This window comes from Amblyomma mixtum, chromosome 1, assembly GCF_055824585.1.
Source record: "Amblyomma mixtum isolate Tamu chromosome 1, ASM5582458v1, whole genome shotgun sequence".
Lineage (NCBI taxonomy): Eukaryota > Metazoa > Arthropoda > Arachnida > Ixodida > Ixodidae > Amblyomma > Amblyomma mixtum.
This window is the reverse complement of record NC_143012.1, coordinates 263,460,871-263,482,038: the sequence shown is the minus strand read 5'-3', so window position 1 is coordinate 263,482,038 and position 21,168 is coordinate 263,460,871. Positions and strand designations below refer to the sequence as shown.

Below are 21,168 nucleotides of genomic sequence, written 5' to 3'. Positions count from 1 at the left end.
GGAGGTCGTTTCTATGCTATTCCATCGCTCAGCTGAAGTCAGTAAGCTTGAGGCTATAACTGAAGCGAGCGAAACCAATGCCTTTTGGGCCAGAAATGTCGCCCTTTCCGTACTTGGTTGGTTTCAGTGTAGCCCCACGGAAGGTCGCCTGCCTTGCAGTCGTAGCGCAACTAAGAAAGAACAAAATAAAGTGGCGAAAGGAGACCCTTGATCACCCATCTGTCTTCACTTCTGGGGCGGAATAGCTTTGCCGTCATCTTCAGTCGCACTTCATTCCAGCGCCCTACAGCTTGAAATCACTGCACCTTCAAATATGCTGGGATGATGTATTGATCAGGGCCATACTTATGACGTTTACGTCTTCAGCGGCTGCAGCACCTTGCTTTATCTTCTTGCTGCTGTTCTGTCTCTCAGAGCGGGTCACATTAAACTAAGTCATAATCCTGAAATGAAGGCACTCTTAAGAAGCACCGAAAAATTGTTCCAGGTAAATTATTTGAAAGTTTTCAAGTCAGCTTAAGTACTACAAGCTACAATTGAAAATAAAATTTGGAATACCGAGCAATTTGTGCTTCCAATCTTGAAACAGCAGCCTGCGAGTGCTGTATACGTAAAAAGTGGTAGCCGAGTGGAGGGTGATGTTTATTTCATCCTGCACCTACTGGGAAAAAAAGCACTTGACTCGATAAACGTAACTTCATCCCTTTATTATAATTAGTCTGTATTTTTAATGGCAGCTCTGTCTATGGTAAACCGGCAGAGGGCATTAATGATTGAAGCTCACTGGGTACCTTCCTTTAAGATTAAGCTGTCCTGAACATTTTCACTCTTTCTTACGAATAGAGCACTTTAATCTGAGGACACTTGTGGTTCTATTCCTTCCGGTCCTTTCTTTCATTGTTATCATATTTTATTTCATGAACAGTATATATACTACTACTCTTCTGGAGAAAAAAAACGTGGCCTCCGTGTCCATTTGAAGGCCCACTGCCTAGCGCCCCTGACGATTGGGAGCGGGTCGGAAAGTCTTTCGCGGACCCTCCGGGCCCTCAAGATACCCACCAGGGTGCAAGGGGTGGCAGTACCGACCGCCCGAGTAATTACCTCTGCACTCCACCAAATTCCACCCGCTCCAGCCTACTAAAGCCTCCAGCCACATAAAGGCTGCGCAGCAGAGGAACGAAAGAGCGACTGCGAAATCAATTTAAAAAACAGTATGGGAATGCACTGGCGCTCAGGGTAAAAGCGAAATATGCCAAAAATTCTGCAGCGCACATCAGTCGCACCACATCGCCTGAACGATCGATTATGGAAATTTTCACCACTAAAATCATTTACACATTTTAGTTCGCAAATTCCTGTCCCTTTAGTACGCATCTTACTCATCAGCCACTGTTATGTTGATGTAAACTTCGCTCATTTAATACCGGTCATGGTGCTCACATTTCAATGCAGGCGAAGAGAAGGTTTCGGCGAGGAGAACTTGAGCGCTCTACAGACCTTGAAAGCACTGCGGTAGGTTCAGCTTTAAAGTCGACGCGCAAAACTAATCTTTTTCGAAATAAATTCCACTTTCTCGGACTTAGTCCTATTGGCTATACTATGGGAAATTCATTTACAGTAACGTTCGGATACAACAAAATATTCGTCCCGATAAGGAAGACTTATTCCAGGAGCATTTTAACCCTTTGAAGGTTTTTGCGTATATGTACGGCGGCGGTTTTCTGTCCCGCAAGGTCTTTGCCGTACGGGTACGGTTTCGATCTTCCGTTTGAAATTTTGCGCCAAAAGAGCAATGCGTGCTCACTGGGGGGTGCTGCCACCTCTTAGGACTTACAAGAAGTGTTTGAATTTTGTGCTGCCTTCTTACAGAGATAAGCAGAACTTATGTCTAGCTTTAGCGCGGCGGCACAGACTGCGGCAGCACCCCTTTTGTAGTTTTAGTTTCGCCGCGTGATCGCAACGGAGTCGCGCGAAATTTGAGTTTTCTTTTTGTCAGCACTCTTGCAGGGGCTGCCGAAGTTGATTTCTATCTTTATTGGCGCTGCTCTTAGCTTGCTTATCACCGTTGCTCGCGAGGTATTCTCGACCTCTGTGGCAACGCACCTACGCGGTTTCGATTCCGCCGCGGGATCGCAACGGAGTCGCGCGAAACGTGTTTTCTCTTTGTGGGCACTGTTTTGCAGAGGCGGCAAAAGTTGATTTCTATCTTTATTGGTGCTGCTCTTAGCTTGCTTATCACCGTTGCTATTCTATTCTATTGAACATTTTCCAGTTGTGAGTGATGCTGTTACCAAAGTACTGTTCCTAATTTTTTTTTACTATTTATTCTCGATAATATACATTTTGTAGATTCAAGATCCGCAATAAAGTAATTTGTCCACCTAAGAAAGTTTTGTTCAAAATAATTCAACCCTCAAAGGGTGAAGGGCTAATATTCCTGCTGCAAAAAGCTTTTAATACTTGGGACAAATAGAGTAGAATGGCATGTTCGCATAGAATGTGCGTAAAAATAGGGAAGAAAGGTAGAACAGAGAGATAGCTGGGAACTTCGTCGTCTAGTGTTCGGCCCCTTTGTTTTTTTAACTTCCTCGGAAGAAGCATACGCTATCACTAAGGAAGCCAGCAACGAATCATTAATAAAAAAAAGAATTATCATGCGCAAGTTATTGTTGCTTCAAAAACTAGATAACAAGCTTGTTTTTGTGGATGCAATTAGACATCATGCATTGCATATGCGTTCGTAGAGGCAAGGAGAATCTAGTACTTTATGCGACCTTCGTAGCCGACAAAACAGAGTTAATTTCAACCTCATGTCGGCCACCTAAACCTCGGCACAAGGGCACTTTTGTGTTCCACCGCCAGCAAAATCTGCAACTCACGGCCCCTGCTCAAAGGCTCGAACGCCTCATCAACCGAGCGCGGTAGCCATTCAGCATATTTTACACATTGCGCACACAAAAGTATTGCCTCTTCGCACTAGATCGTATGGCAACATACGGGATATATGTTCGCAGGCGCATACTCACCGAACTCCAAGGTTCGCACCCTGACCACCTCGGATTGCGGTCCAGCGCCCTTGGCATTGAACGCCTGCACAGTGACCACGTATTCCGTGGAGCGCCGTAAACCAGTGAGCTCGTAGCTTAGCCGGTGTGGCGAAGGTTCCCCTGCGCCCGATGGTCCGACCATATCGACCGGCCTGCCGTCACCGCCTCGGCTGGCCGGAGACGAAATCAGTTGCGACGGCGCCTCGAACGTCTTGAACGTGAACGCTTCTGTGCTGGAGAGCTCGCGGTATCCCACGTAGAAGCCCTCGATCTCATCATCCGAACTTGATCGCCGAGGATTCTGCGTTCAGCGAGTACAGAGCATTAAAAGCGCTGCATGCACGAGAAGTCGTAATTGAAAATTTGTCGTTAAATTTTACCAAACAATTTTTTTGGCTTCTGTTGTTCCTTTCATGCTGGACACATATGCGGCAAAAAAAAAAGGTTCATATACTTAACTTCAGCCTATGCACAAATCTCCCTCTAGTGGTGTCTAATATAACTTGGTCTTTCAGATTTAGGTAATTGTGTCAGGTGGTTGCTCTGGCAGTGAGTGCCTGAAGGATATCCTGATAGTCAATAACCCCTACGGAGTACGATTCGGAGCAAGATTTTTAAAGCATGCTACACCTGTGTGCTTTTGATAGCACCCATTCTAAAATCACTTATACCTTTCTTAAGTCAATCGTTCCGTTAGATCTCAGGTGCTTTGATAAAAACAAGCCCAGTAAATTTACTCTGCAGAACGCATTACACTAAGCAGATTCAGCTATATGCTACAGCGTGTAGCATTTGTCCATTCGTTCTGGTCGGGAACACTTAAGATTGTAGTCTTTGCGTTGATTGCCAGTAACACACTGTTCATTCATAAATAAAAAAAACGGCTCGCCTAGTCTCTCGGCACGACGAAAAGAAGATAGAGAATACTGCAACGATTCGCTCCTTTCTTAAAGATCTTAGAGAGTTAAGGAACCCTGCCTACTAATAGTTGGCAGAGATCAGTCAAGGCGTTTTCATCTAATCCATTTTTTTGCACCTGAGCAACGTTTGCGCACTGTAGTATTGGCAATTTCACATATGTTTGAAAATCATAATTAAAATGAATGGGTAACTAATTGCTTTCAGAAAAGTGAAATATTGCTCCAAGTTGCTCCCACAAGAAACCAGGTACGAACAAATTTGCGACCTGGTTAGCATAGGTATTGATGAATTGACCCAGTAGGCGGGATGCGAGAAGCAAGACATATTCCCTTTGAACTATGCGAATATTCATTTTGTAACAATGTTAGTCAGCTTACGTTTGAATTTTGCAAATTTCAATCATAGAAACCTAAGGAATAAGAAGAGTCCTGAAACTTACATCGAAAGATACGGATATAGTCCTAGTATTCGTGGAAGTCGTTTGAACATTCTTCGGAGGAAAACGAGGAGCTGTGAAGGAAGAATGAAACCACATTAGTTTGATGTTAGCCCATAAGGCGTGCTAGAAATGGTAGGGAGATAAGATAAGCATGGGTCGAAGGTCAGCTGAGCGGCTGTTGGAGGACATGTTCCTGCTAGGCACACTGTGGTCTATTTTTGGTGTCTTTGGCGTATACGTCATTTTCAAGATTGCGCTGTACCTTTTGGGGAGCCTGATTATTGCGGTCAAAATTTTCAAGCCACGTCCTCTGCAGCTCACCAATATAAGTGGTTTTTCTCGAACTTATGCATTCTACATGATGCCTTTTTTAATCCCAGCTTTCGTGGGTTATGTGAAGTAATCACAGTCTCTACTGAATTCAATTAAAAAACATTTTTAAAAACTGCAGAACTAAAAGGGCAGCTGAAGACTCCTATCAAATTATAATTTGTGGCGGTGGCTCTAGCCTTCTTTAGTCTACGATTTAAAGCATTATGCGCCTCCAGCGCGAGGAAAAAAATTATTCGTAAAGCGCTAAGATGGCGTGAAACACAGTCCCATTAAAATTTAAGTCTTAAATTTCTAGTTGAAATGTACTTACAGTAAAATTTCTAGTTGAAATGTACATACAGTAATGAACTACATTGCGTTCCTCAGTCTTATTTGTTGTTACAAGCACAGATCAATATACAAAGAGAGCTAGAACAAAGCACACTGCAAGATATTATTTATTGTCGCTGAAGTTTAATGCCAAATAAGGCAAGCAGTATTTGTCTGCTGTAAGATCTGAATGAAAGTTTTTCTTGGTTGAAACTGCTTTCTGAAGATGACTAGAGCCTCTTTTTTATGTGCAATAGCGGAGATGTTTTTGGGAGCACTGCCTAGTGCATCCTTTGTCGCGCGTTTATGCAATAAAGTACACGAAATACTGAGGCTGTGTTCAGTAAAGCAACCTGTTAGCTGTCTTTCTACCGCTTTCTCGCACGCATGTATGATTTGATCGAGCAACTCTTTATTTACTGTAAATTTTGGCACACAATCTCATGATTTCAGATGCTTAGAAGTTGCAATTTTGAGCACGGTATGCATTGTATCACTGTGTAACTTAAGGGTCTTTTTTTTTCCGGCACCCAAGTTAGCACGGCACGGGATCGCTCAACGTGATTCGTGACCAAGTTTTGTAATACTCACGCTGTGCTTCTGCGGCCCGCATGAGGCAGCTACGTCATAGGCGTGTTTACTGCCACTAGATTCTATATCGGTTTCGTGGTAGATGAAACCAGGCTGAAGCGCGCAAGTAGGCGGCGGAATTCTCGAATTCGATCCTTTGACAAGAAAACACCGATGACTTTGCCAGAACCGCCTCCCAGTTATTTACAGCCGATCAAGAGGGCATCAGCCAATAAACCGAAGACAACTGACGAGTCTTCTCAAGACGTAGAAACGATGTGCATTTCCGCGAAAGTACACATCGTACATATGAGCGCATACACATGCAACATTCTGCATTGATTGGAACCCTTGCCCCTGCAGGCTATGTACTGAGTGAGGGAAAACAAAAAAAAAGATCTTTTTCAGCCAAACTGGGCTCTGCGGGCGATTGTCGGTGTACGGACTGCATACCAAAAACTGACACATCAATACTCGCACTCTGTCGTGCTCCGTTTAGCGTTCTAATCAGCCATGCACGTTCAACCGCTACGATTGTTTTCTCTTTCTTGCGTATAGTGGACAAGACAGAACGATTCAGCACTTTCATTGCTCCCACATATGTGCGTAAGATGGCAATATATTTCAGCAGTTGCATAGTGAAGGAAGACCTCAATTCTTTGGCGATTTGAACCGCACTGCTTCGTCCTAATGGTGCTCGAGAGCGTGGTTTATAAGCTCTGTCAATTTTTTTCTCTATGGCTGCGCTAAAAGTTGGTGATCATCTCATAAATTCCCAATTAAAGGCCTTCTTTCAGATTTCTGGTCACGTCAGGATTGCAACACCACATACTAGCCTAACTAAGCAAGGTGAAAGAGCGACTGCCATGCCGAGTCATTTACTTGGCCTCCAGATCGGCACAGGTCTGATGGAGCACTTAATTTTCAAGCATTGTGGTGGCACTTAGGGGGTGTTTATTGTAATTATGTCCTTATATATCTTTAACAAATAGAACCAATTCAGACAGAAATGTTTTAAAGCCCACTGTTCCTGCTTTCTTCCGTTCGTTCTGATTCCGACAGTGCACCGACATACTATAGCCCCATGATTAACGTGTGAATTAAGAACTTTTTAATATATATGAAAAGAGGTTGCCTCAAATGTCAGCACCCAGGTGCTATTTAGGCAGACTTCATTACTGCAATAATAGAGAGCTATCATGCGACAGAGCCTCGAAATACTTCTCGTCCAGTGCACAGCAAGAACACTGTCCGGGACAGTGCTTGAAATAAAAGCAGACTTTCTTCTCTCCACGCGCCTTGGAACCCAAAACGAGCAGTGCTGTCACAAAGTAGGCCTTAATATTTTGCAAGCTTTCTTCTAAGGTCGGTGCGAAAAGCTTCTTTACGTAAATACTACCTCGGTGCAAAGATCACAGCCGAAATTTGCTCGAGGTGGTTCACAACTTCCGCTCTGATACTTTATTGAAGACTCCACTATGTAAATGACTAACTAATTGCTGCTTAAAAATTAAACTTTAAGAAAGAAAAAGTACTGCTTGAGGGGTCATGCGGCTCTTTACAGTACTGCAAAGGCTTCATTCGCGAAAGATACTCAGTACTCGTTTTTTAAGTGTTCGTCACTTACAGCCTGCACACCCGGTATACGTAAACAACACCTCATCAGCAGCCCTAAAGTGCAGCGGCAGTAGAAATTCAGCGATGTTCGCAACTGTTTCCTCGTCGGTCTTTCTGGGCCAGATCAATTTGCAGAGCACCAAGCGGACGGCATCCCGACCTAAGAGATCGCATATTACGCTTTTGTTTTCCGTTATGATAGCCTTCTCTGTTAGCAGACCTGACAAGAACCGGCGTATTCAGCATGGTAAGGCCGATGGCAGACAGCGGCTTCAGTTAAATTCGAAGACAAAAAGCAGGCGGAGCACCGCTACCGAGATATTGACCTAGTTTCGCATGCGCCAGTCGCCGCCAGTTTGTGGCGACGGGAAAGGAAAGCAACGTTTGAAATTCGAAGCATGCAGCGCTACTCACGCTCCTTGGAAGTGGTGAATTCGATGGGAGCGCTGTACTCGCCGATGCCGAAAGCGTTGTGGGCACGAGCCCGCAGCTGGTAAGTGGTAGCTGGCAGCAGACCTCTAATGGTGGCTTTGGACTCTAGGCCAGACACCGACATGGTGTCCTGCCACAAGGCTAAAACACCGAAACAAGCATGTACTCAGATTAGGAATTACTACGACATAGCAACCAACATAACACTGATTCATAAGTGTCGGTGTTAAATATTTGGCTTTTTTTTTAAGTATGAAAAATAAACATGCCCCTGAACGGCGATCTACCACTTCCCCTTTCTTTAATCAAAAGGCGTCTAGGTGTGTTCATCATGGCAAAAAAGTGTTCAATTATAACAATATGCATTTTGAGAATTGCCCCTTTTTATTAATTTTTATATATTTTTTAAAATACTGAATGTCATTATTTGTAACTAAACTTGTAGATACTTGTGTGCGAACAGTCTTTGTTTCTTTTTAAACGGCATCGAATACGAATAGGCTAGCTTTGCCACCGAATCGAATGCGAATATTGTAGTGAATAATCGAATCGAACAGTGAAAGCACAGAGTGTAATATGGATAGAATATTTCTACCATTATACACTACATGTATGAATATTCATACAAAACAACTAATCATTCGAAACGGGAAGCACTAACAGCGACGGTATAAGCCATAAAAATAAGACCGGTAGGTGTCGGAAGACGGATCACTGCTGTTCGCTTTAGGGACACGCAACACGAATTGTGTATATTAACTCTATGACGTTCAGTAATGCACAGTGGAAAATTAATCTTCCCATTGATGACGGCAGAGTTAAAACTAACCCTGAATCCCAAATGATGGAGTGAGAAGAGTTAGAAACATGGCCTCGCAAACCGGGCATACCGTTAGGCTTCGCTAAATCTGGGTGAACATTGCCGCATCGCCAAATTTTGAAGGCCATATATGTAAGCATTATGAATATCCCTACACGAACGGACTGCGCACTGACCTGTCGCAACTACATACCGTGCGACACTAGAGTCGGCCCTTTTTGTTAAATGTCGCAGAAAACAATAAAGCTTGCCCTATTCAGATTTCTTGTCATTAATTTTGAAAACTGTTGGCGAACCTGGCAACTGATTCGATTCGTTATGAGTTCATTTTCTGGTGTATGGTTTATGGGGTTTAACGCTCCAAAGCTACTAAGATTACGGGGGCGCCGTAGCTAAAAGCTCCGGAAATTTCGCACATCAAGGGTTCCTTAACGTGCACTGACATCGCGTCCTGCAGAGCCATCTAGAATTTCGCCTCTACCGAAATTTGACTGCCGCGGCCAAGATCGAACCCGCGCTTCTTTTAAGGTCAGATTCCGAGTGCCACAACTACCTAGCCACCATGGCGGCTGAACGAATTTTAATAGTCGCTATTTCATTCCTACAATCAACCGAATAGAAGGAAACCTGATTCGACAATAAATAATTTCGACTATTCACACGCGCCTATTTATCTGATTACAACGAATCATTTTGGTCTATCGCGGATCCTTAGATGTGATTTAGGCCGACTATTGGTGCGTGGCTTTTCAAGGGTTTCTTTCCGCCGTGAAAATATTTTTAACTCCTTGTATCTCACAAATTTACATGCGGCAAACAATCCCTGAAACAGAGGCGTCTGCTGTTTTCTGCTAGCAAGGAAACAAAGCATACAGGCAGAAAATAGCCTCAGAGAAGGAATAAGTGGACGACTTGACAATACGTTGAATGCATTTTCACCAGAATTAAAGCAAAGCGGCCACGCTGTTAGGTCTTGGCGGGCAAATTTAGCGACCAGAAATATCTAAAACCACCAGAAATGACAATGGCAGAAGCTGCCAGAAAAAAAAACAAGCTTTGTGTAATTCAAGGCTTATGAGAAACGAAAGTTACTTTTCAATTTTAGCTTTTAACTTTACTCGCGGGTATGGCAAGCCGCAGGAATTCGAGTCGTAGAAAACAATGTTTTTATTGAGGCGGCCCTCCGTCAGGCTCGCCGCTACGAGAAGCGGTGCCACTTCGATGCTGATGACCTGAGCAACGATGATGGCGGATACCAGCGGTCACCGCAACCGGAGTGGAACTTCTTCGCTCGTCAAGAAGCGCTTTCCTAGACGACCCTGCGAGCGCTTTCGAAACCGTAGCTCCTGATCTCCGGAGCGAGGAAGCCATCATTTTGCGGCCCAGTCTCAAAAGGAGAAAAAGTAACAAAAGTACAAGGAATGAAACCATCCCCGTTTGCTCCTTCGGCCTTTTTTTACATGCGCAGTTTTTCCTTCCGCAATAACAATGTCCATGTGCTGATATGTGCATGAAATTTTTGCAGTATACATGCACCTTTTTTAGATTTTAAGCAGCCTCTAAATTCATGAGGAAAAAGTTTAGCACATTAATTTCTATTTCTCATCTTTTTTTCTGCGAAAGTCTGCAGAAGTTAACTCACATTACTTCCAGCAGATATGAACACGTTCCACGTGTTTTCACACTCCCGTTGAGACGTTAGTTTCCTGTCGAAGAACGTGTCTGGAGATCCAGGCGGGAACAGGCGAATACGTTAGAAAGATTTAAATGCGCTTGCTGTTGGGTTAGTTGGTTTTGGTTCATATTTAAATATTTAACGGCGCAAAAAACAGACAAAACACATTGCGCTTCGTCTTGTCGTGTACCTATGTGTTTCGTCTGTTTTTTGCGCCGTTAAATATTTAAATGCCTTAGATAGAGTGCCAATTTAGCCCATCGCTGGTACAGTTTTCACCACTTCAACTTGTTAGCCACAAAATTAGTACCCAGGTCGTATTCAAAGCTAGCTCTTAAGCGATAGCTTAACATAATTACCCGTGAAGTTAATGAAAGCACTATTTACTATTACATCAATACAGCTTGTAGTGTACTGCAAGTATGTTTCGCTCGCTACAGGTTAAAAAAAAAACAAATTCCAGCCTAAAGTATCGCATGGTTAACTTAAACTATTCGGTGAAACCCTTCATGTTCATTTTTCTCTCAACTCCAGCGTTTTCTATCTATTCACTTTCGCTTCTTTCTATCGTGTTCTTCTATTGTTTCGAACTGAGGGTACCTTTCAAATCAACTCGATCTCATTATTGCCATCCTAGTCATTTCATTGTTGTGGTCGTGATCTGCAGTGAGTACTTTCCCTAAATTGATGTATTTCCTTGTCCTCTCTACCGCTTGACTGCCTATTTGAAGCTGCTGCTTCCTTTCGAGACTGTTGAACATTACTAGAAATTTCTAAATATTCTGAACAACCATTGGTCTGCTTTGCTTTCTGGGTCCTCGATCACGCTTTCCAATTTATCCCCTGAGTCTTTTAGCAAAACAAAGTCTATGTGAATCTCACAGTATTAAGGTATTCTCTAATAAATTATTATCCCCAACTGCTCCCAACTGAGGTCTCTTATTGTCTCGTGTAAACAGGCTGTGAAAAGCACTGGAGAGCCCGTCTACTTCTCTGAAACCTTTCCTGACTGGTGTTTAAATACTTCTTGGCGAATTGTGGTGGCTGTGCAACCGCCACAGATGTTTTACAGTACTTTTACTTATGCCTCTTGTAGGTTGCGGTTATGTAACGGTTCGCCCCATTCCACGAAGTCCTCATCACTATGACTCTCAGAATGTAATCACTCCCTCTGTTTTCTATACAACTCTAACTTATCTTCCCTGCAATTCACATGTTTTCACTTCAAGGACACATACTTGCTTTAGTGGATCATGCGCTGGACCACTCTTTCCCATTCATCTCACGAAGGTGCCATAATGTCGCTTTTTTCTCTTGTATAATCTGGCAATACTGACACATGAGTGCCACAAATTCTTCGATCGCCCATAGAGTCTGAGTTATGGACTGCGCCAAGCTGTTCCCGGCGGCGCTGCTTACCTTCGACGTCTATTTTGCCCGCAGTGGTCGCGTACTCTTACATCTGAAGCGCGTTTCTCAACGTCTGCTCTGGATTTCAGATCCCCTGCAGGTGTTTGATAGCAGGGAGTTTCACAACTAAGAGTTTCGGAAGCCCTCAAACCATAAAGAATGGCAAAGGCGTCAAAGCAGAGTGCGATGAGAAACCTAATACGCCTGTCGTTCGTACACACGATCCCTCTAATACCAGACGAATCGATTCTTACGGAATCTTTGAGTTAGAAGGTACGCAACAGATGTCAGTATTAACTCTCCTAAGCACATTTTTCTGTACTCGTCGCTATTCATTCTTTTCCCGTGCGCAAAAAGGACGCAGTGTAGATTGCTGCTATTGCGCACATGCGCAGGCATTTAAGAAACAAAACAGGGTGCGATGCAAAAGGATGACACGAAGAATACGTTGCGTGCGACAGTCGCTCCCCTAGTTACAGTATATAAATCGGTGCAATACTTTTCTTTCAGCCTATGGGCCACAATGCGATCAATACAACAAGGGTTGAAATGAAGTCGTATTGGAGTTTCTGCATCACATATTTTCATTGAGGTTTTCTGATAATATGTGCTGCGAAAAAAAGGCGGAGCTTTTCTTCTAAATAATGTGCGCTGGACAAGTATTCTCCGATTGAACTTTCACTTAAAAGGAGCATTTTATGTTATACGTGCGGCGCGTTTTGGCAAACGTGGTTGGCGGACACCATATTGCGCCTAGTCGCGCTATGCACTTTCCAAAGTGCTAAGCGCTTTTCTTATATAGTTAAAAATTTTTTTCGTGGTTAGTAAGTTCCTCTTCAAGCGCTGGTATATAAGAGCTGGTGGAATAATTATCTAGAGGCTTTCCTGGTTCCTTAAAATAAAGTTCAATAGGCAAAACGAATTCAAATGATCGAGTCAATACATCACTTTAAATGATAGAATAAAACACTCACCATCACTAGTCTTCCAGTGGAGCACATACTGTGTTATGGCCGAGTTGCCCGTGAATGGGGAAGACCATGTGACCCGTGCTGTGCGGCTTCCGACTTCACGTACATCCACATCACCCGGAGGGTCTGGCACATCTTTACAATAAGAGGAAGGACATACATTTTCTGTAGAAGCAAATACTGCTGACTTCTCTTTCAGCCTGGAGTGAAAAAGGGACTTGTGACCTTTTGCCGGTTTGAGGACAGGAAAATGTCTAGCTATTGCATGTCTAGAGTCTTGGCATATAGGGAGAAGATTAAGGTTTTACCTTTGAATGCCTTTGCTTGCGCTGATCCATTAGTACAATGAGCACATCTAGAAACGTCATTTGTGACCGCTGCCTGTATATAGTACACATATCATTCGAATATCATCGCACTTGATTACCCTATGTGTCTACTTACTAGTTCGAATAATTGTGACACCGACCGTCGCAAATTGTTTATTTTTGATTTAGCGGGAGCAGAAATTGCAGTCGCTGCGATTCATGCCAGCTGTTAACACAAGTTGTTATAGGGGCAAGGCACTTTGAAACCCTAATCTCCAGCTCATGGCATGACCCACCATGAATCCCTTCTACGAAATTTGATCCCAACAGAAATCTAAAATAACGCCATTCTACTGTGAAATACACTAAAATATGTGTAATCAGTTTTTCAAGCTTAATTTATTAAGCCTGCTTCATCTACTAGCAAAAAGCAAGCGTCTAGTAGTCGCTTTCCCAAAATATAAACATCTTCACTGATTCTCGTCATCATAATCCTAGCTGTGCGCACCACAACACCAAGACATCTTCCCTGTCTCTCGAAATAACCTTGTCGTTTGCCAGCGGCGGCCAACTTATCCCCGTATTCTTCCTAAACTCAACCGCCCACCTCGCCCACCATCGCACAGTACTACGTTTTTTCCTTTGTACTTTTTTTTTCCAGCAGCTACACACTGCAACGGCCATTATTATGGCATCGTCACCATCACACTCTTACCTTTTTTATAGGACAGATTACTTATCATCTTCAATGTTCAATATTCATTTCTCTCCGTTGTCTTACTTCAAGTGCAATCCGATCGTCTTTGCAATACTCCATAAAATACGGGCTTTCAAGGAAATAAAAGTGAAATGAACGGAAGAGATTTCTTCATTTCGATTAGGATGTCACTGACTCGCGCTTGTTCTCTGACACATTCTGCTCTCTTCCTGTTTGTCATAGTTACCGCTACCAATTTCATTTCCATAACTCACTGCATTGATTTGAATTAAGCTCAACCCTTTTCACTACCTTCCATGTTTTTGCCCAATAGGTACCAGTATGAGCTGTTATATACCCTCTTATATGAACTGTTATGGGAGCTGCTTTAATTCCCTGAGAGTGCCTATCAAATGCACTGCTTCCCATTATTGTGCTCCCAGTTATTTCACATTCGTGCCCAAGATCTCCTGTCACTCCCGGCTCTATACGGCTGTATCGTGTTACCACTCTCAATGCATGGCTTGCTGTAGTACACTAGGCCAGCTGGCACGAAGCAAATAAGACAGTGTAAATTGCACTCCAGTGTTATTCACAATATATACCCTGCGCTGAATTTGGTGAATGAAAAAGCGTATAAATGGCTGATTTTGTCGATAGAACCTTAAGCGAAGCCGTGGCAAACAGACATGAACGCTGACTAACATCTCCAGCGGTAAGCTGCCATTTGTGTTTTTTTTTCTCGTTCGTGCACAACAGCCCATCATAAAAACGAATGAATGAATGAATGAATGAATGAATGAATGAATGAATGAATGAATGAATGAATGAATGAATGAATGAATGAATGAATGAATGAATGAATGAATGAATGAATGAATGAACTTCTATTGTCCAACAAAAAAAGCGTCCCAGCCCACCCGCCCATTTTTTTCTCCCTCTCCTCGGCGCTAAGGCCAAGGGAACGAGGCGTCCCACGAGTTGGCTCGAACGTGCACAAATAAAATGGCTAGCAATAGCTGCCAAGTATAGCTTTTATACGGCGTTCTTGTTAGTTTGTTCCTCAACGTGTCCTTGAAATGCTTGCCCACAGAGGGCAAAACGCATGTCTAGAACGACCTAACAATGTGTTCCGCAGCTCCCAAGGCCGCTGCTTCAGGAAGGCAGAAAATGACGATGAAATCTTATGAGTTTAATTGCACATGCTTACATCCAGACAATCTTTAACCAAAAGTTATGGCTAGATGTCGCGTGTTCACCCCGAAACACGCTCAGAACGTGTTCTAGACAAGCGTTTTGCCCTCTGTACATAATTAACCATTTATCACATTTTTCTTCAGTAAAATCCAACGCAGGTTCTTTACTGAGATTAAGACCAAACTGAGAATTAGACCACCTCATTTGCTTTATGCTAGCAGGCCCCATGTTCGCTTCCGACACTCGCTGAACATTATTCGAAGTATTTCAGTTACTGCCGCATACGACCACCTCTCCAATTACACAGAGACGGTTCCTGGTGCTGCACCATTTTGTCCCCCTCGGTGTCTTTCCTCAAGTTTTCTCCTACACCATAGTAATCCCCATGAAAAACTTCATATGTCGGTATCTGGCATGAGGCTTCCTGAAGCGGCAACCAAACGCCTTTTGCCCATTTGCCGCCTCCACAAAGCGTCAGGTGGAAGAGAGAAAGAAGTTTTCGACGAAGATGATCGCTCGAGCTTAAAACGCTTTTGGAGCTGACAGTCTTCTCTCCAAAGCAACGAAAAAGCGTTTACTAAAATGATCAGCACGCAGGGCGTTTCGTAACGGCTACGCACGATTTGTTTTGTGTCCCACCAGTGAACTTCATAATTCTTTGTTCCCAACGAAGAATTGTCAAAAAAAATACACTGCGTCACAGTACCATCATATCGTGCATTTAGTTCAATATTTATTTAATGACTAATTTTCAAAAACGTCCTCAGTTAAATACTAAGGTCAGTCTTATGCACTATGTAGAAATATTTAACTACTACACTCCGAATTTTGACAACATTGTGTGTCCTTCATGTCCCGGATAATTGTCACCCGCATTTTTCTGGGATCTTTCGAGCTTACCCGCCAGTGTTATAGTCAAGGTAAACAGTCTGTGACATGTGCCTCCGAGTTTAGTACAAAAAAGGCTGTTTCCCCTAACCCAGTTCATATTTGTAAAATAGGATTCCTGAGTCACACTGTTAATTTTCCACTATCGCAGTCACTCTCATTTATTTAGAGGTTTATGGCTCACCGCAGGTAAAATATTTTCTGCGTTTTTTTTTAATTCAAACACGCGATTTTCATCGCTACTGCACCGCAAAGAATTTTCGGCCCACTCATGAGCTAAACGAGAAGCGCGCGGCCGAGCATTTCGCATAGCGTGTGTACCACGCCTACGAGTGCGCGTTACATAACGACGCTCGTTTCACGTGCTCGTTTCATACCGCCAGGGAGGGCGCGGTGTGTGGTGAGACAGTACGTGACACGAGCGGTCCTAGGCGTGCTTACATGTGCTGCCCGGCCATGCAGTTTTTTTTTTGCCAGTGACTACAAATAAAGTTATTGTGCTGCAGTAGCGACGATAATCACATGTTAAAAATTTTAAAACTGGTATACATATTGATTGCGACCGGCCGCTAACCTACCAATATATGAGAAACCTAAGTCTAACAGTGGAAATGTTAACTTCTAGTTATTAGTAATCAAACGATAAGCTAACCGCCTCCGGTTTGGTGTAATTCACAACGCAGCACGTACAGTGGAAGCTGGTCAACTAGGCTCGTGCGTAATAAGCACGTAAACATTGATGCTGCTGCACTTTCAATGCAAATAATGTGCTTGCTCATTCACGCCTGCGTGATAGCGCATAACTGTTCCCGCGTGCGTAGTGAATGAGTAAGAAGTGCGCGTTGATGTGTGTGCATAACAAACTTTCTTGGATCAAACCGGTGGCTCTTAATAAGTCGATAGTCGAAACATAGTGGCGCGTGCCTGATAGAATAGGTGCAAAATTTGTAAAATAATACTTAGCGTATACACAAGACGGAATCCTTTGTCTGGTTAAGACGAAAACACTTTCCCAGCCTCTCTAGAAATTGTGAGCCTATTTTGCCACTTCGCTTTTGTTTTTAAGCCACTAAGCTATTTTCTGATATGTCCGAAACCTTAACCTCTGCGAGAAATTTCTCACAATAATTTTTGGCCACTTAGGAAACGTTTACAAGGAAACGTTCAGATCAGTAATAATTTCGTGAGAAAGTTCTGTCTTTCTTTTCTATTTATTACTTTCTTCACGTAAAGTAGATCGCCGCTTGTTTCCTTGGCAGACAAAATATCGGTAGTTCAAATAAGAGCCTCTCTTCTCTCTTCACAATGCCATTGGTGATGGCGTATGGCCTAGTTTGTAACAAATTTTCATGTGTTCCAGATGCATGCTATTTCTTCGTCTAATCTTATGTGCTATTTAGCGAGAATTTTATGACATTTCTTGAGATCTGACAAGCCCACGCCTTCAATCCAAACACCGCGTAGTACGCCTTGCACTTCAACTGCTATGACCGACCTACTTTGACTATTTTTGCCAGTTTCTAGCACAAGCCTGCAACGCTGAGAAACGGGCAGAAAACGTTCGTTATTATTCCTGCAATTCAACAATCGGTAACCATAATTCTGGCAAAAAATTTGTTACGTATCACGGCTTTAAACAAACGGTAAATGAAGAACTGTGTGCAAGCACTCTGATTTACTGTTCTTGAAGTGAACGGGCGCAGACAGCTTTCGCCGTCATTAGGAAAGTTTCCTTTTGTTGTTTCCGAAGCGAATTAATTTCCTGAAACCGTTCTCGTTCCGTTAACGGCTGCATATAGCCGGGTGCTTTATACAAAATCCCATTTCACTGGCACAGCAAAGGACAGCTCTGGCGAAAGATCCGCGAAATGATAAATCCTAATAAATTGCGCTCTCTGTTTCTCTAATTAGCAGTCATGTGTAAGCGAGCCACTCTTCGGCCTGTCTGCTTCCTCCAGAAAACACAGGCCATGCTTGCAGAAAGAAGGAATCCCGTAAAGCTTAGAAGACGAATGCCAGGCTGCACATTTCACGTTAACAGCGACTGTACGTCTCTGCTGAAGCGATAATTAAGGCCAAGAAGAAAAATGCGCTTCCAATTAAGAAATCTTCTGCGCAAGCCTTAAATCGGAGCACTCGTGAAATACGCGCGGCGCAGAGATATACCGAGGCTGCACAGATTGTTCCTTTGATCTCGGCACGTACTGAACCATGGCAGCACGCTCCATCTGATAAAAATAAATCGCAAACAAAGCTCAGAGAGCCTAAAGCAAATTACCAGGTAGAAACTTTGCACACTAAATGGCCTGTCGAGTTGCAATCTGGTCGAGGCTCCTTCGTAAAGGGAACTGACCAGCCTGCTCTTTATACGGAACAAGACAAGCTTTGTGACTAATGTGAAAGCTGTAAAGACATTTACTGTCCTTCCGTGCCCCTAGAAGGAAAGGAGCAAGAAATTTTATCTTTCTGCAGCCCGCTTTAGGGTGATTTGCGAGGGAAATACATTTCAAAGTGCAGAGCCATGTCTGCAAGGGTCTACTTCTCAAACTAATTAATTCCAGGAGGGAACCTACAGATGTACCGTGAGAGATTTGGCGCCTAAGTTCGAGAGACTTTGAATACGGCGTACGGGCGCCTCAAGCCAAAAAGCAAATGCTGTGGCGCCTCCCTGCAATTGAAATTTCTAGTGAACGTCTTTCTGTCTAGGCTCTATTCGAGGAGGCTAGAGCCGTAAGGTTGTCCTCCCAATGAGTCAATAATGCGAGAAAATGAAGGCGCTCATGTCCGCATTCCGTATAAGGTGCATAATAGCATACCGGTGAGAATGTTGATTAAATTTGCCAGAAGTGAGCACACAGCCAAAGAAATAAGAAAACAGAAAAGGAGGAGCCTGGCTTTCATGTCCTGATCGCCTGCCCTGGGGGCATAAGCTCAAGGTAGAGATATGCTAGCAAAGTATGCAGCCATGCAGCTGAATGAACACAGAAGGAGCTGGAAAGACCCCTAACATCATTGGCCTCGGAAGCACCAAACCAAAATAAAATGCAGTGCCCCGTCTAATTGCTACGTACATGAGTGCACGAATAGTGTATTATCCGTTGAACAATACACCCTTTCATTTGAACACTTCCATGACATTTGGGTGCAGGAAATGAGCTCAACATAAATGTTGTGCCTCTGTCGAGGTGCTAGCAGACGTACCGAATAACTCGGGAGCACGCTTACACCAAGTAAAGTCTAAAAATGCGCCAAAGAAATATTTCGCTTCTCCTCCCTTGAAGAGCCATCTGCTATTTTTATTCTCTATTCTTTTTTTTTTCTTGCCGCTGATCGAATGACAGGTGCGATTACTTTATTGTTGAAGGTGCTGCGTTGTTGTTTACAAAAGAAAGTTTTTAGGTGGTTCAGCCATTTTATCGGATATCAGTTATCCTGGAAATCCTTCCTAAATTGGGTCCCTGGAAATGGGAACCTCTACGATGATTTTTGATTTCCTTTTTCCTTTACAGGGCAGGACAACGCCCCCCCCCCCCCCCCCCCCCCCCCTTCCTAGTTTCCCTCAGAAGCGATTATAATGACGACTTGCAAAGCGCAACTCTCTGACTAGATCACAATTTTCTCGATGGCTTCATGGACGTGTCGTTGGCATCGCTTCTAGCGCTCTCTTAAACATTTTTAGAGTCAACTAGCCCTAAATCAATCATTTTTCCATAGGCCTTAGCAATCACGCATTCACTACAATAACATTTAAGAAAGTGTTATGTTAATTGCATCAATTTTGCATGTTTAAAAATTTCTATATCTGTCTGGTCTCGATTGTTTTCTTCCTGTGTCATTTTTCTAAACGACAAACAAAGTTGTTTGAAGTGCGACAAGAAAAACAAACTTTTTTCAGCATCATAATTCTTGTTAATCTCCGTTAATCATCCGGCTGAGCAAACTCAATCCAGGAAGCGTTTCGGCAACCGCCTACAATATGCACCGCTATTGACTGCTTTTATTTTCAGCATGCTATTTATTGGCTATATGCGCCTTTCAAGTTGGGCTTTTTAGTGCACGCGGAAATAAAATAGCAGAGAAGAGCAATCGACAAAAGGCACGCATTGGCAGTTTTCTCACCTTGGACGGTGAGTTGAATGTTGGTTGAATCTTCGCCAAAATCGTTAGCTGCTTGGCACGTGAAGACTGCGTTGTCTGATCTCTGCACTTGCTGAATACTTATCTTTGAAACCGTTACGTCAGCATTTCGGTCTTCGAACCTGGAGTACCTGCCAAACACGGTCACCATGGTTTATATGAAGAAAGGAGTATTAAAGAGAACAAGTGTTTAACAAAAACTTCCGGAAAGTGTTTATTCTCCGACCATTTTTTGTAAAGGCACGGGAATTAAGAAATGGTTTCGTTCTGAGCTCTTCAACCGATATAAAAAAAAAAACTCACATTTGAATTACAACGAAAGCGTAGCCACTTTATGACAGAAAAATGAGCATTTACAAGTTTAATGCTTTAGTGTCTTCTATTTTCCAGTGTATAACCCAAACGTTTAAATTCTTCGGGCATTCTCATCAATTATTTTTAAGGTTTTGCAGTACAGCTAACTTCTACTTTTGCATAGAGTACCAATGTCTTTATTCTCGGTGTATTTATACCAAATTCTGGCAGTAAAAGTCATCGATAAACACTCAAACGTTCTTTTGTTCTTATGTTTCTTGCCAAACAACTCCGCCAATATTTCTCTGTGCCGACTGCCCTGGCGAATCACTTCCTGAGAAAAACTTAATCGTCGACGTCGCTGGCTTTCAATCCGGGAAAACAATCTAAGTCCTATCCTAGGCCGTCTGCCACAAACGACTTTATTATCTCTGACCAATGGCGCAAACTGACCACCGGCATCTGAAACTCATCTCTCGAAATATCGCCGACGATCCTGCTCTCACAAAGCTTGACATTCTGCAAACGTTTGACGAAAGTTTGGCTCGATAGCTTAAGCTCGATAGCACCTGTAAGAATGAAGTTTCCCAACTTTTAGTCAAGTAGTTTTCGAAAAAATAAGAGTAACCACTGTTGAATTGAAATGTCATTTTTTGATCGTACCAGTTCTTAAATACCAACATCATTTTGTAATAAACGGAGCTTTATGATAAACAGCATAGCGTGTGTTGAAGGAGAGTTTAGCTTAACTGCGCTTTGGCTATACTTCTCGCCTAACTTGTGACCAAGTAGCAACTTTTTCGTGACGACAAAGCAGAATATACTAGGATTGAAAGTATTGACGTTGTTTATATGCTTTATAAATCAATTTATACAGCGCGGCCTATGCGCAACAAGAAAACTCAAGGTAAGCAAATCGAGCTCTTCGTATAGTTACAATTTAGTGGTGTGTATCAATGAGCATACCTATATAAAGAGAGCCATTAAGAAAACCATAAAGGACCTGAGAAATCTGGGACCTAGAGAAGCTATGAACTTGTTTGTATTCCTTATATTCCTGTTAGAAAATTCTTCTTTCTCCTTTAATTTCGCGTTATTAG

At 43.0% G+C, this 21,168-nt stretch overlaps 1 protein-coding gene across 1 annotated transcript in view; it reads right to left on the bottom strand.

Annotated features, from left to right (window-relative positions):
* The window catches only part of LOC149371600 (cell adhesion molecule Dscam1-like), a 184,964-nt gene that overhangs the window by 12,188 nt on the left and 151,608 nt on the right, over positions 1–21,168 (bottom strand). Inside the window, exons 14-18 of the mRNA XM_089585203.1 lie at positions 19,757–19,905; positions 12,551–12,682; positions 7,654–7,812; positions 4,411–4,481; positions 3,030–3,351 (exon numbers count right to left, since the gene is read on the bottom strand). Coding sequence (XP_089441329.1) covers positions 3,030–3,351; positions 4,411–4,481; positions 7,654–7,812; positions 12,551–12,682; positions 19,757–19,905 — 833 coding nt within the window. The remainder of the gene's footprint in view (positions 1–3,029; positions 3,352–4,410; positions 4,482–7,653; positions 7,813–12,550; positions 12,683–19,756; positions 19,906–21,168) is intronic.